Source organism: Schistocerca cancellata, chromosome 6, assembly GCF_023864275.1.
Source record: "Schistocerca cancellata isolate TAMUIC-IGC-003103 chromosome 6, iqSchCanc2.1, whole genome shotgun sequence".
NCBI classification, from domain to species: domain Eukaryota; kingdom Metazoa; phylum Arthropoda; class Insecta; order Orthoptera; family Acrididae; genus Schistocerca; species Schistocerca cancellata.
In genome coordinates, this window is record NC_064631.1 from 247223290 (window position 1) to 247235976 (window position 12687).

Genomic DNA, 12687 nt, shown 5'->3' on the forward strand with positions numbered 1-12687 from the left:
GACACTTGAAGTAGTAAAGGAGTTTTGCTATTTGGGGAGCAAAATAACTGATGATGGTCGAAGTAGAGAGGATATAAAACGTAGACTGGCAATGGCAAGGAAAGCGTTTCTGAAGAAGAGAAATTTGTTAACATTGAGTATAGATTTAAGTGTCAGGAAGTCGTTTCTGAAAGTATTTGTATGGAGTTTAGCCATGTATGGAAGTGAAACATGTTTAGACAAGAAGAGAGTAGAAGCTTTCGAAATGTGGTGCTACAGAAGAATACAGAAGATTAGATGGGTAGATCACATAACTAATGAGGAGGTATTGAATAGAATTGGGGAGAAGAGGAGTTTGTGGCACAACTTGACTAGAAGAAGGGATCAGTTAGTAGGACATGTTCTGAGGCATCAAGGGATCACCAATTTAGTACTGGAGGACAGCATGGAGGGTAAAAATCGTAGAGGGAGACCAAGAAATGAATACACTAAGCAGATTCAGAAGGATGTAGGCTGCAGTAGGTACTGGGATGAAGAAGCTTGCACGGGATAGAGTAGCATGGAGAGCTGCATCAAACCAGTCTCAGAACTGAAGACCACAACAACAACAGTACTAACATGAGCATACCATTGAATTAATACATATGTTGTTGTTATAAATTTTAAATAGGAAAAAAGAAGAAAAGTCACCCATGTATTGAGTGAAACAGTTAATGGTAAGGAAGATGCGGTGCAAATAGGTGCAGCCTTGTCTGTATCTTGGAATCTTAGAAGTAGGTGTTTGCAAAAAGTAAAGTGTAAGTTAGTGGTTTTCCCATTCTATTCATGGCATTTCTGTTATATCACTATGATTGTTGTATTTATTGTATTTCATTGGTATTTGGTGAAGGTGTTGAAGATATTGCTTTGATACAGATTCTGATGTAGTGGCAACGTATTTTGTCCCATTTGGGTAATGCTGTCTTGATATCACTGTGATAGAAAATTGCACCATAATCTAATTGAAGTTGTACCGGCAACTGATGAAGACTGGGCATTACGTAAGGATCTGCACCCTATCAGGAACCCATGGAGACAGTTTTTTCATTTGATCTCAGATGTCTGATGTGGGCATACCATATCATTCATGAGTCTTATATTAGTTCTGCAAATTGTAAAGCTACTCCACATGTGTATGAGTAAACAACATTATCAGTGTGACTTCTGAAATTTTCCCGGCGTATTTCTTCTTCTAATAATTTCCGGGTATGCAGCCGGATCCCGTCGGCATTCTGCCACGATATTTCGGCCCAGAGACGTCCGGCCATCATCAGGTGAGTACACAACTACTGAAGAGCCCAGGTGCGACTGCACCTGGGCTCTTCAGTAGTTGTGTACTCACCTGATGATGGCCGGACGTCTCTGGGCCGAAATATCGTGGCAGAATGTCGACGGGATCCGGCTGCATACCCGGAAATTATTAGAAGAACGTTATCAGTGTTTCACAATATGATATTGTCTGTCCATTTTTTATCAGCCAACTGCCAATTAATTTAGAGTAACATGATCTAGGCAACCGTAGGTATTTTGGTGATACATGGTAGTTGAATATTGACATGTATTATCTGTGTATTATAACAGTTCAACAGTCAGGGGTAGGGAACTTTCAATATAAGTAGTAAATTTTGCGTACAGGGTTAGGTTTAGGATTGTTCCTTGAGAAAGGGATACTGACATTCTGTGTGGGGCCACCATCTTATTCCTCAATCAACCGTGTGCCCAACAGGTGTAAAGCAGAATATAGATACCTTTCACAAAGGTCATAGGCACCTGAGACATTAAAGAAGATTGCAGTGAGTAATGTGTGGTGACATACTGCCCATTTACACAAGTGATTTCAATTTTATTTATTCCGTGTTTAAAGTAATTATTTGAAAATTAAATGTCTTATTATGAACTTTCCTTAGGGTTTGGCAGGACAACCAGGACAACCAGGAATCCAAGGGCAGAAAGGTGATTCAGTTATTTTATCAGCGAATTTAGTCAGAGGTCCTCCAGGATTGCCTGGTGACCGTGGAGATCAAGGCAGAGATGGTCCCAAAGGCAATTTAGGTCCACCTGGGAGACAGGGACGAACAGGAATACCTGGCTTGCCTGGCGCGAAAGGAGATAAAGTGAGTTGTAATTTAGATACTGAACAAATTGTGAGCATTGCAGTCACTTTATTAACTATTTCATAATTTTGTCCCTTATAGGGATCTCTAACTGATTAACATGATATTTCAGTATTGCAGATCTCAAAAAGAACAGAGGATAATTGTAGGTAATGTTGTTAATACTGGTGGCATTTGCATTTATCTTGTGGTGTTGTATTACATCCTCGAGCATAAAAAGAATTAAGCATAAAAAAATTTTACTAATTTAATTGTATACATATTTCATAGATATTTGTTTAAAATGTGGTGAACTTATGACTTCATATCACAAGAATATCTCCTCAACATATAAAGATAAAAACATGTTTACTTTTACTCCAGGAAGTGACATGTTGTAGTTGTATTTATGTATTATCCTGAATGGAACTAAATTTTTTCTGCATTCTTCTATCCAAGTGTTATTGTATCTGATGGTTTGTTTTTTCATCAACTAGTTATTATCAGTTACAATTTTGAGTTTATTTCTATACTATATAATGTCCTCTCTAATGCCTATTTCTTGAAGGTATCTTTTAATTTCAAGTGGCTATTTTCTCTTAGCTAATAGAGAGTAAGAATGAGAATTATTTTGGTCTGCCTGGAATTGTCATTCTGGAATTGGAATCATACAATTTCAGTCAGCTTTTCCTAAAAGTGTTGGATATGTGCTTAGGATGTTGATGTAGCTCATGGTATTCTGTTTTCACACAGAGTCCACATGTGCAGACTGTACTGTTAAAAAATAATTTCATCATTTTTGTAATCAATGTTTCTGATCCTTATAATTCTTCTGCCTCAGGTACAGTGTTGTAATATCTTACCTTCACATTAAGGAACATTGAATTTTGATTGTGCCTGTTCCAAGTGATTCTATAGACTTCTCTACCTCACATGCTAATTAACGATATGAGAGAAAGAGTGTCTACTTATTGCACTCTTGATTTAATACCAAAATTTTTAGATATTTTGCCTGACAATCAAACTTTAGGAGTGGTGTTGATTAACATTTGTTGGTTACTTCTCTGAAGTTCATGAGTCTTTGTGTCCTTCTAATATCTCAAGACATACATCTCTGACTCTTAAAGACAGCTAATGTGATCACAATCTGTCTGCCGTTACAGGTTTTTAGAATGATTTTTAATATTTATAATTTGTTCTGCACAAGGTCTGCCTTTTCCATATCTGTCCTGATATTTTTCCTGTTAGAAGATCAGTCACTTGAGTAATATTTCTGAGACAATTTTATAAGAAAATTCTAATACAGAGATCACTCTACAGTTATAGCTCTTTGTTTTCCCCATTTCTTTTGGGTGGGCAGAGTAATCATCAGAGATTTTTTATGTGATTGCAGATATTTGTAAGAATTGCATGACATTTCTGGGTTAATTTCCTGCATTGTATTTTCCATGTTTTGGCAATTATACTACTTTCTGCTGCAGCAAGGGTGCCTGTGCCCCTACCTGGGGGCAAGGGGAGGCAGCCTCTCCCCCCCCCCCCCTTCCATAGCTCTCAGGGAAAGGAAAAAAAATGTAGCGCAGTCTGATGTTTTTATTTCAAGAAAATGGTTTAAAAGTTAGTATTATGCAGGTTTTTAACAGGTCAACACTGGAACTACTTTTAAGTTGCCATTTGTCTTCCAAAATATTAAAAGTACCCCATACCCCGAGGCTTATCCCCCCAACCCATAAACTATCATATGGATGCTTACATTGACAGATACCTGATTTTTAATATCATTCTATCTTTTCAATTATAAGATTATCATTGGGTGATCAAAATTTTGAAAGACTTTGAAATATGTAGCTAAAAATTTATATTTTCCCCTTACTTGTTTCCAACACCACACCAGAAGTTTTAGATGTCATTCCAGTATTTACATTTTTTATGTGCTCAGAGAGAGACCAATATCCTGAGAGACTTCCAAAAGGATTGCTAGGTACCTGTTGGATTTAACTTTAATTAATACCTTATAATTGGAATCGGTGTGTTATTTCTGTACTTTTGCATTCATAATTTATTTTTCATTATTCTTGGAAACAGCCCCCTGGCTTATTTAAGTAATGATTTGGGGATCTCCAGTTGTTTTCAGTAAATGTCCTGAGATACGTGTTGAAATTAATTTTTGATTGAAGGGTACTATAATCTGATTAATCTTTTTTTCCATATCTGTTGACCTATTTGTGAGCAGCGTATACTCAGGAAGCAGATCTGAATGACTTTTTCTTTCAGTCTGCACATTAATGCCTCCTGTCAAAATGTTTTCATGATGTACATATTTGGTCATACATTTTATAGTAGTTCCCCAAAGTCCTCTGCATTTTAGGGGTCTTTTTAATTCTAATTATTTGCTGGTGTATGTGTTGATTAGTGAGTAACCTTATGTGCTGACTTGATTCATAAAACTGATGTACTTTCAGAAGATAGTATAAACTTCAGCACTGAACTCATAATATTTTTTCTAACTGCATATGTGGTGATGAAGTGCAGTTACTTAGTAGGAATTTGGATCACTAGTTTGCCTTTGAAGTTCATTTAGGTTCCAGATACCACATGATTTTCATTACTGTGTGTTGTTTCTTGAAATTTTCAAACAGAGATGTCAAAAATGGTTTATTTATCAGTTTTCCAAAGTGTATTGATGTTTGTTGTATAAATATAATGTATGAATTTAGATGAAGAGATTTGATAAGCTCTGATACATTTCTGCTTGATCTCAGTCCTCCAGAATCCAGTACTCAAGATAAAGGGGCAGCTAGTTTCCAAAACAGGAACAGTTTCAGTTAGAGCTCTGATGAAAAGCGCACAAATTTAAAACCTAATTAAATCTTAATGTGACTCAATTATACAATGACACAATTAGAGTTTGTAATGTTACTAACTTAGTCGTACTGATGTTGCTCCTTGATAATGCTGTAGTTCTGGTGTCTTGTTCTCTGAAACTGGTTTGATTTGTTGTATCCTAATAGGGATATTATATTGTTGATTTGAGCTTGAGATTACTTCTCATTTATTATTTCCAAAACTCATAATGATGATGATCAGCTTCTTACATTAGCTATTTTAATGGTTGAAATAAACTGTTTTACAAACTATATAAGTTAACTCTAAACAGTGACAATTTCTTTAGTACATATTTCCATAGTGAAGTTGTCACTCATGTCGTAAAAAATGGTAAATCCCCACAAAAAACCATTTAATAGAAAACTGATAGTCATAAATAGTGGTCAGTTTGATTCACTGAACTTTTTCTAATACATTTACCCAGAAAAGTAATGTGAGTGACTACAGACAGACTGTTCAAATAGGTTCATAAAATATTTACACTGATTAATTGTGAGAATCAGATCTGCATATATTAGTGATGTCGACATACAAATGTTGATTCAGTGAGTGGCACTTTCCTAGCACTTTAATCTACCAAGGAAACATATTATCAGCTACTGTCGGAATATTACAGCATTCTTCACATCTTAGGGAGTATCACTTATTTTCTGACCTCTCTGTGTACATTATGTATTATGAATTACAAATACAGTGTGATATAAAAACTCAGCAATGATCAAGAGTAATTGCCAGATTTAAATATCAATTAATTGTAGAGTACAACAAAATCATCTGATCAGACTCTATGCCAGGAACAAGAATTACAAATACACATGATATAAAAATTCAGCAATGATCAAGAGTAATCCCCAGACTTAAATATCAATTAATTGTAGAGTACAACAAAATCATCTGAACAGATCATATGCCAGGAACAAATTAAAGGTTTCCAAGATTTGATGTGTTGATGTAATGATTTTATTTGTCACTCTGAATGGCATAAAAATGGTATTCTTGGCTATAAAGTTGCAAGTAGGTTGAATGTCTGACCAGTTCTCATCTTCAGGAGTCAAAATTATATGTACTGTCAAGAGACACATATAAAAGTAGAATATCTCACAATAGATGATTTCCTCTCAACTTATGTTCAGAGTGATCTGCTCCTACTTCCTAGCCTTCTCCATCCTATCCCTCTTTCCTTTCTGAGGAAAGAACTAACAGCTCTGAAATGTTGGATAGTTGTTTTTTTTTTTTTTTTTTTTTTTTTTTTTTTTTTTTTTTTTTTTTTTTTTTTTTTTTTTAAATGTCTATCAGCAGTATGTAGAATTTCACTTCCGGAAGATAAGAAAATACTGGCCAGTGATTCTATCTACTTGTAATTTCATATTCTTTTCAGTTGATTTTTTTCCTCTCATACAGTTAATCACATTTTTTATTATAATGTAGTTTCAAGATTCTGAAACTTTAATCATTTATTTGCCTCAAGACTAATTGTATACACCACATATTTTATCCGTTTCTGGTCAGTTTACTATAGTGCAAGTTTGTTTTTGTTCTCCAGTGTATATCATCGTCAGTTTGTTCTTTGCCAATACATACATTAATCCAGATAATAATAATAAAAATAATAATAATAACAATGGAGTTAGTGTACTTTGCTACATTTCACATTCTAGCCCTTAGCAAACAAGTCATTAGCATTGAGTGCTTTGCTCTTTTGTTCTTATTCTCAGTATTTGACAGCTTACTTCAGTATTTTACCACAGGCTGTCACTGACACCCAACAGTCACAAACACGTAAGTCTAAAGTTATATAATAAACTGCCATAATCTGTCAAAACCTTCACCCTCTTTAAATTTCAGGAGGTATTAGACACATGGCTCAAAAGTAAAGCATACTACTCAATTGAAGAATATCTTGGAAGTAATTTGGAAGGAATGCATAAACAATGAAATAATGTAACTATCATTAATTAAATGTGTAAAACTGTATAATTAATTCTTGAACATAAACTGTATAATGATTATTGCTGAAATTGTCTGGTTAGTAAAAAGTTTATGTATTTATATGTATTTATGTATATGTAAAATGATGATGTGAGCAATATGTACAAATTACTAACTACTGAAAAGATGTATGTATATGTATGCATAATGTATAATGTAAAAATTAGTAACAACTATACTTTTATGAAATATGTAAAATGTATTTTGACGAAGCCAGTTGTATGGTAAACATGCTGAACGGCTAATAAATAAAGATATGAAATAAACATATGAAACAACAACAACGGCATATATGGTTAAGGTTAGTGCAGTGTGAAACCAGTGTAATATGTAGTACAACTAGAGAACGCAGATTTTTGAAAGATTTTCTGAAAAAGTAGCACTAGTTCTTTTTAAAGTATGTCTGCTGTGTATAATTCAATAGCTTTCTTCTGGAAATACTCTTCAGTCACACATGAATGCTTTCATATACAGGGTGAACAAGGTTTTCCAGGTAATGATGGCATCCCAGGAGCAGCTGGGTTGCCAGGAGTAAAAGGAGAAGCTGGTCTAAGTGTCAAGGGTGAACCTGGCATTCCTGGTAGAGCAGGAGCAAAGGGTGACAAAGGTCAACCTGGTCTAATTGGACGCAAAGGAGAAGCAGGTATGAAAAACTGAAAAAGAAAGTTCTCACATACACCCACACACCTGAACTTTCTTCTCTGTTTATCTGCTACCCTAAACAACCCTAATGCCTAGATGCCTCAGTAGATACTCCCCTAAACTTGTCCCTTCTGGTAAGAAGTATCCATAAACTGCTTTCCTCACGTTTTCTTCATAATACCTTTATACTTCATCTGTCCACTTATTTAAAAAAATCACACATTTCAAATACTACAGGTTTCTTTTTTCAGTTTTCATTGATCTGTTTTTCACTCCCACATAATTCTCTATTCCAGATGTGCAGCTTCAGATGCATCTTCCACAATTTAATGTGAATATTTGATACCAATGAATCCTGTATTTGTTGAAGAAAGTAATCTGTATATATCTGATATCTGACAACTAGTGTCCTTAATTCCTTTGCATCTCTAAAATAATCTAAATTGTATAACAAGAAAGTGAGGTTCAGTCATCAATAATGTTGACACAATGTTAATATCACCTTTAGCTGAAGTGATTGAATAGCATTTACCTGCAAGTACATCTTTAAAAAAATAAATGGATGAAAAAGTTACTCTCCAGAAAGAAAGAAAAAATGTATTTGTAGTGAGGACACTAAACACTGAATCTCTTCAAGAAAATTGATTTCTATGTACAAAACGGGAGAAAAAAGTCTTGTGAGTGGATACCAGAGGGGTAAGCAACTCGCACACAATACAATCAACAGAAATTTAACTCTTCCAGGTTCGGTAGACTCATCTTCCTTCACTTTAATACCTCTTAACAGCTTTTATTTTTTAACCTTATCCACTGTGAGTATTTTTGACCACTATTGTATCTTAAAACAATTAAAGATACAAATAGCTGCAATGAATCACTTAATGATTTTTTGCGCACTGCTAGTTTTGTGTCATTTCAGGCTTATCGACAAATGGCATGTACAGAAGGCTTACATGATGATTCTTAAAGTTCTGTACTGGGTTCTGTGGGTTGCTTAACTATGTTAAAGAGAATACTTCTAATATATTGTCTTGATCATATTTATTTTGCAAATTATGGTATATTTTGCACTTCTTAATTACTGAGATGTTGAAGCTAATATCCCACTCACATATTCAAATGTTAATGGAATGTTAGCTTCAGGGACACCTGTGCTGTTTCACTAAGAAACCAAATTCAACATTTGGCATTATTTGCTGAATAACTACAATTCAAGATGTTATATTGAAATATTCTAGCTTTTGTCACAATAAAACAACCTTTATTGACAATCATGGGGCATCTTACGTGCACACTTGTACTCCAGTGCAAAATTGGAAGCCCTCATTGCCTCCTTACAGATTTATGTTACCAGTGTAGCCTCAAAACAAAACAAAAAAAAAAAGCAAAGGTAATCACTTACCTGCAGATGGATAATTGGTCCACTTAGGCACACATAATAGACAAAATTTTCTTACTTTGTGTAATTTCTCTTATTCCATTATTATAATTCAGATTTTGTTCTTTCAGTTATAAATAATATTAGTCAGTCACTTACTTCCATAAAATTGTAAAGCAAGATTGACCAGATGAAATTTCATGTAGTATGAGTAGCTCACGATTGTGACAGTTGCAGATGAGATTTTTTTATTTTTTTACGTAATTATTTTTTCTCAAAATTATGACAACACTTCACAGTTTAAATAACAGGTATACCAAGAAGAAAACTAACAGTCAGTCCAGGTATACTGGTATAAAAAGTAAATAAATATAAATATAACAGAAACATTTGTGTATTTCAGGTACCTGTCCACCCATAGACATTACAGATGGATTCAAAGGAGACCGTGGAGCCCCTGGAGACAAAGGTGAGCCCGGTCCACCAGGACGAGATGGACGACCTGGAGAGAAGGGAACCCAAGGATTTCAGGTATGATAATTGCAAATTTAAATATTAATGCTATGGGCCTAGTTTTAATATTCAGTGTTTGATGACTGCTGTGGTCATAGTAAATATTTAGATGAAGTATGGGCCATATGTAGTTTCACATCAATCAAATGTGTTAGGAAGATGTAAGAAAGGCAATCTCTAAACACCAGGACCAGTCATGAGAACAAATTAGTACCAAAATACAGTATCTCGGCAGCATTTAGTTAAAACAAATATCTTGTCTCAAAATATTCTAGATACTCATTAGTTATATATTTGTTAGCAATATAATTAGATTGAACTTTTCTTTGGCATTGGAATTCCATTACATATGATTAATAATTACATAAAAAACAGTTTGGTCCCTTCCTGTCTAAAGTGTCCTTATGTGGTGGCAAGGACAACAGGTAATAAAGTCGGCTCCCAGGGCACAATGAAAGAAACACATTTATTTCCACTCTGAAATTTTCACTCTGCAGCAGAATGTGTGCTGATATGAAACAGTCTTTACAGAGCTAGCTCTCCTGTAAGAAAGCATATTGCAGAGACATGGCTTAGCCACAGCCTGGGGGATGTTTCCAGAAGAAATTTTCACTCTTCAGCGGAGTGTGCACTAATATGAAACTTCCTGGCAGATTAAAACTGTGTGCCAGACCGAGACTCGAACTCAGGACCTTTGCCTTTTACAGGCAAATGCTCTACCATCTGAGCTACCCAATCGGGATTCATGACCTACCCCCACAGCTTCATTTCGCCAGTACCTCGTCTCCTATCTTCCAACTTCACAGAAGCTCTCCTGCAGACCTTGCAGAACTAGCACTCCTTAAAGAAAGGATATTGTGGAGACATAGCTTAGCCACAGCCTGGGGGATGTTTCGAGAATGAAATTTTCACTGTGCAGTGGGGTGTGTGCTGATATGAAAATTCCTGACAAAGGTCCTGACTTCGAGTCTTAGTCTGGCACACAGTTTTAATTGCCAGAAAGTTTCATATCACTGCACAGTCCACTGGAGAGTGGAAATATCATTCTGGGAACATCCCCCAGGCTGTGGCTAAGCCATGTCTCTGCAGTATCCTTTCTTCCAGGAATGATAGTTCTGCAAGGTCTGCAGGAGAGCTTCTGTGAACTTGGAAGATAGGAGACGAGGTACTGGCAAAATGAAGCTGTGAGAACAGGTCATGAATCTCGATTGGGTAGCTCAGATGGTAGAGCATTTGCCTGTAAAAGGCAAAGGTCCTGAGTTCGAGTCCCAGTCTGGAACACAGTTTTAACCTGCCAGGAAGTTTCAACACAATTATTGGTAAAAACATAAATGAACAGTTCACAGTTCTGACATGAATAGAAAATAATAGCCATACTAGTAGTTTAATAAACTCTGTCAACTGGAGGCCAGTTGGAGGTCCTTGGTCAGTGTCTGGTTGATGTCCTAAACAGTATGGAGGTCATGTCTGGTTTATTGTCTGGCATGGTCAGGTGAAGGCTGGCCAGTGGAACATTGAAAGAGCACCAATAGCTGATGGGAGATCAGTGCTTGAACCAATGGCAGCTGCTGGGATGCGATACTGCTGACAGGCTGTGCAACCATGTTTAGGTTGGAGTCCTAGGCTGCACTGCATTGACGTCCAGTCTTAATCCTGGTGTATTGTGGTGTAACTGCTGCTGGTGAACACTACCAGAATATGGGCTGCATTGCAGACCCGGTGTAGAGCCCAGAATGCGAACAAATGCTGTCAGTAGTGGACACGCTTAGTCTTAAATAGTTCATTTGAAGTATTTCCATGAGGTGTGTGACACACGGACACTATGTAGTGTCCTGCTTGCAGTGCTGCCATTAGATGTATGTGCCACTAGTGGATGGTGCTGATGCCTGTAGTTGAGTCCACTGCAATCTGGTGTGTACACAGAGTGATGTGTTGCTGTGTACGTAAATTGGCTGGTTGCTGTTGTGGTCTGCCAGTGTTAGTAATCATACAGTGTTTTTGGCCATATGTGGCTGGCTTTGGTAGAAGACACCAGGTGTATTGCAACCCACCAGCTGTGGGTGTACATACCAATGGCAGCAGTGTCCAGATGACTAGCCCAGCCACAAAACTCCTCACCGCTTTTCCCTAGAGTGTTTGTGCTGGTGTATTTTATACACCAGACTCACCTTATGCCCACAGTGGAAAAAGGCCAAGCCTTGTAGCCATATACCTGGTGACAATTTCCCAGTCAGTGTTTAGCTTATGTTTAGTTATATGAAGCATCAATCGGTCAAAGGCAATGATAAGTTATTTCTGGAACTGCAGCTGCAATGTATTGTATACACCACAAGTCTCGTTGTGTAAGTAAGTACTATTTCAAATTGTCGACATTGCTAGGAAGTGGTATATTTTGGACATCCATTTTTCATACTTCATTAGTCACTAAAAATAGTTTATGTTTCTTATTGTGGGGCCAAAAAATACTTGACAGATGAGGAATTAGACTGAACTCTTTTAGAGATGCTTGTGGAAGAAGATGACATCAGAGATACTGATTTGTTTTCGGATATAGAGGATGAAGTAATACTACCAATTGGTCATGAAAGTGACTCTGAAATTGTGTATGATTACCTTCCTTTGATACTGAAGACAATATATTTATTGGTAAGGACAAAAAAACAAATTGGATGAAAACTGATGTGTATAAAAAGATGTCACATGTACCACAAAAAATATTATCGAGATCTTTCCAGGACCTAAAGTGGTAGCATGAGATATTGTAGAGGAAATTGAATCAGTTCATCAAATCATCAGTGTTGATATGATAGAAGAAATTGTGCATCTTATTAGTGTATACTTTGACAGAAAAAGGCAATAAGAAAATTATTCTAGAGATAGAGATGCTGAGTTAACCAATTGTAATGAAATTTGTGCAGCATTAAACATTCTTTATTTGATTGGCCTCAAAGATGAAAACCACATATATGTAGTGGAACTTTGGTCAAATGATGGAACAGGGATTATTGTTTTTAGATCCTACATGAGTTACAAGAGAATTTTATTCCTGCTCAGGTGTATTAGATTTGCTGATAAGGAAACTGGGGATATGAGATGTGAAACAGATGGGTTAGCATCTAAATATGGCATCAAAATATTTGCTCTATATAGTGCTTAGTCATTCTACACTGT

General features: G+C 36.0%; 1 protein-coding gene across 1 annotated transcript in view; it reads left to right on the forward strand.

Moving 5' to 3' along the window:
* The window catches only part of LOC126191422 (collagen alpha-2(IV) chain), a 254223-nt gene that overhangs the window by 159992 nt on the left and 81544 nt on the right, over positions 1 to 12687 (forward strand). The window contains exons 13-15 of the mRNA XM_049932293.1: positions 1926 to 2132; positions 7458 to 7626; positions 9407 to 9534. Coding sequence (XP_049788250.1) covers positions 1926 to 2132; positions 7458 to 7626; positions 9407 to 9534 — 504 coding nt within the window. The remainder of the gene's footprint in view (positions 1 to 1925; positions 2133 to 7457; positions 7627 to 9406; positions 9535 to 12687) is intronic.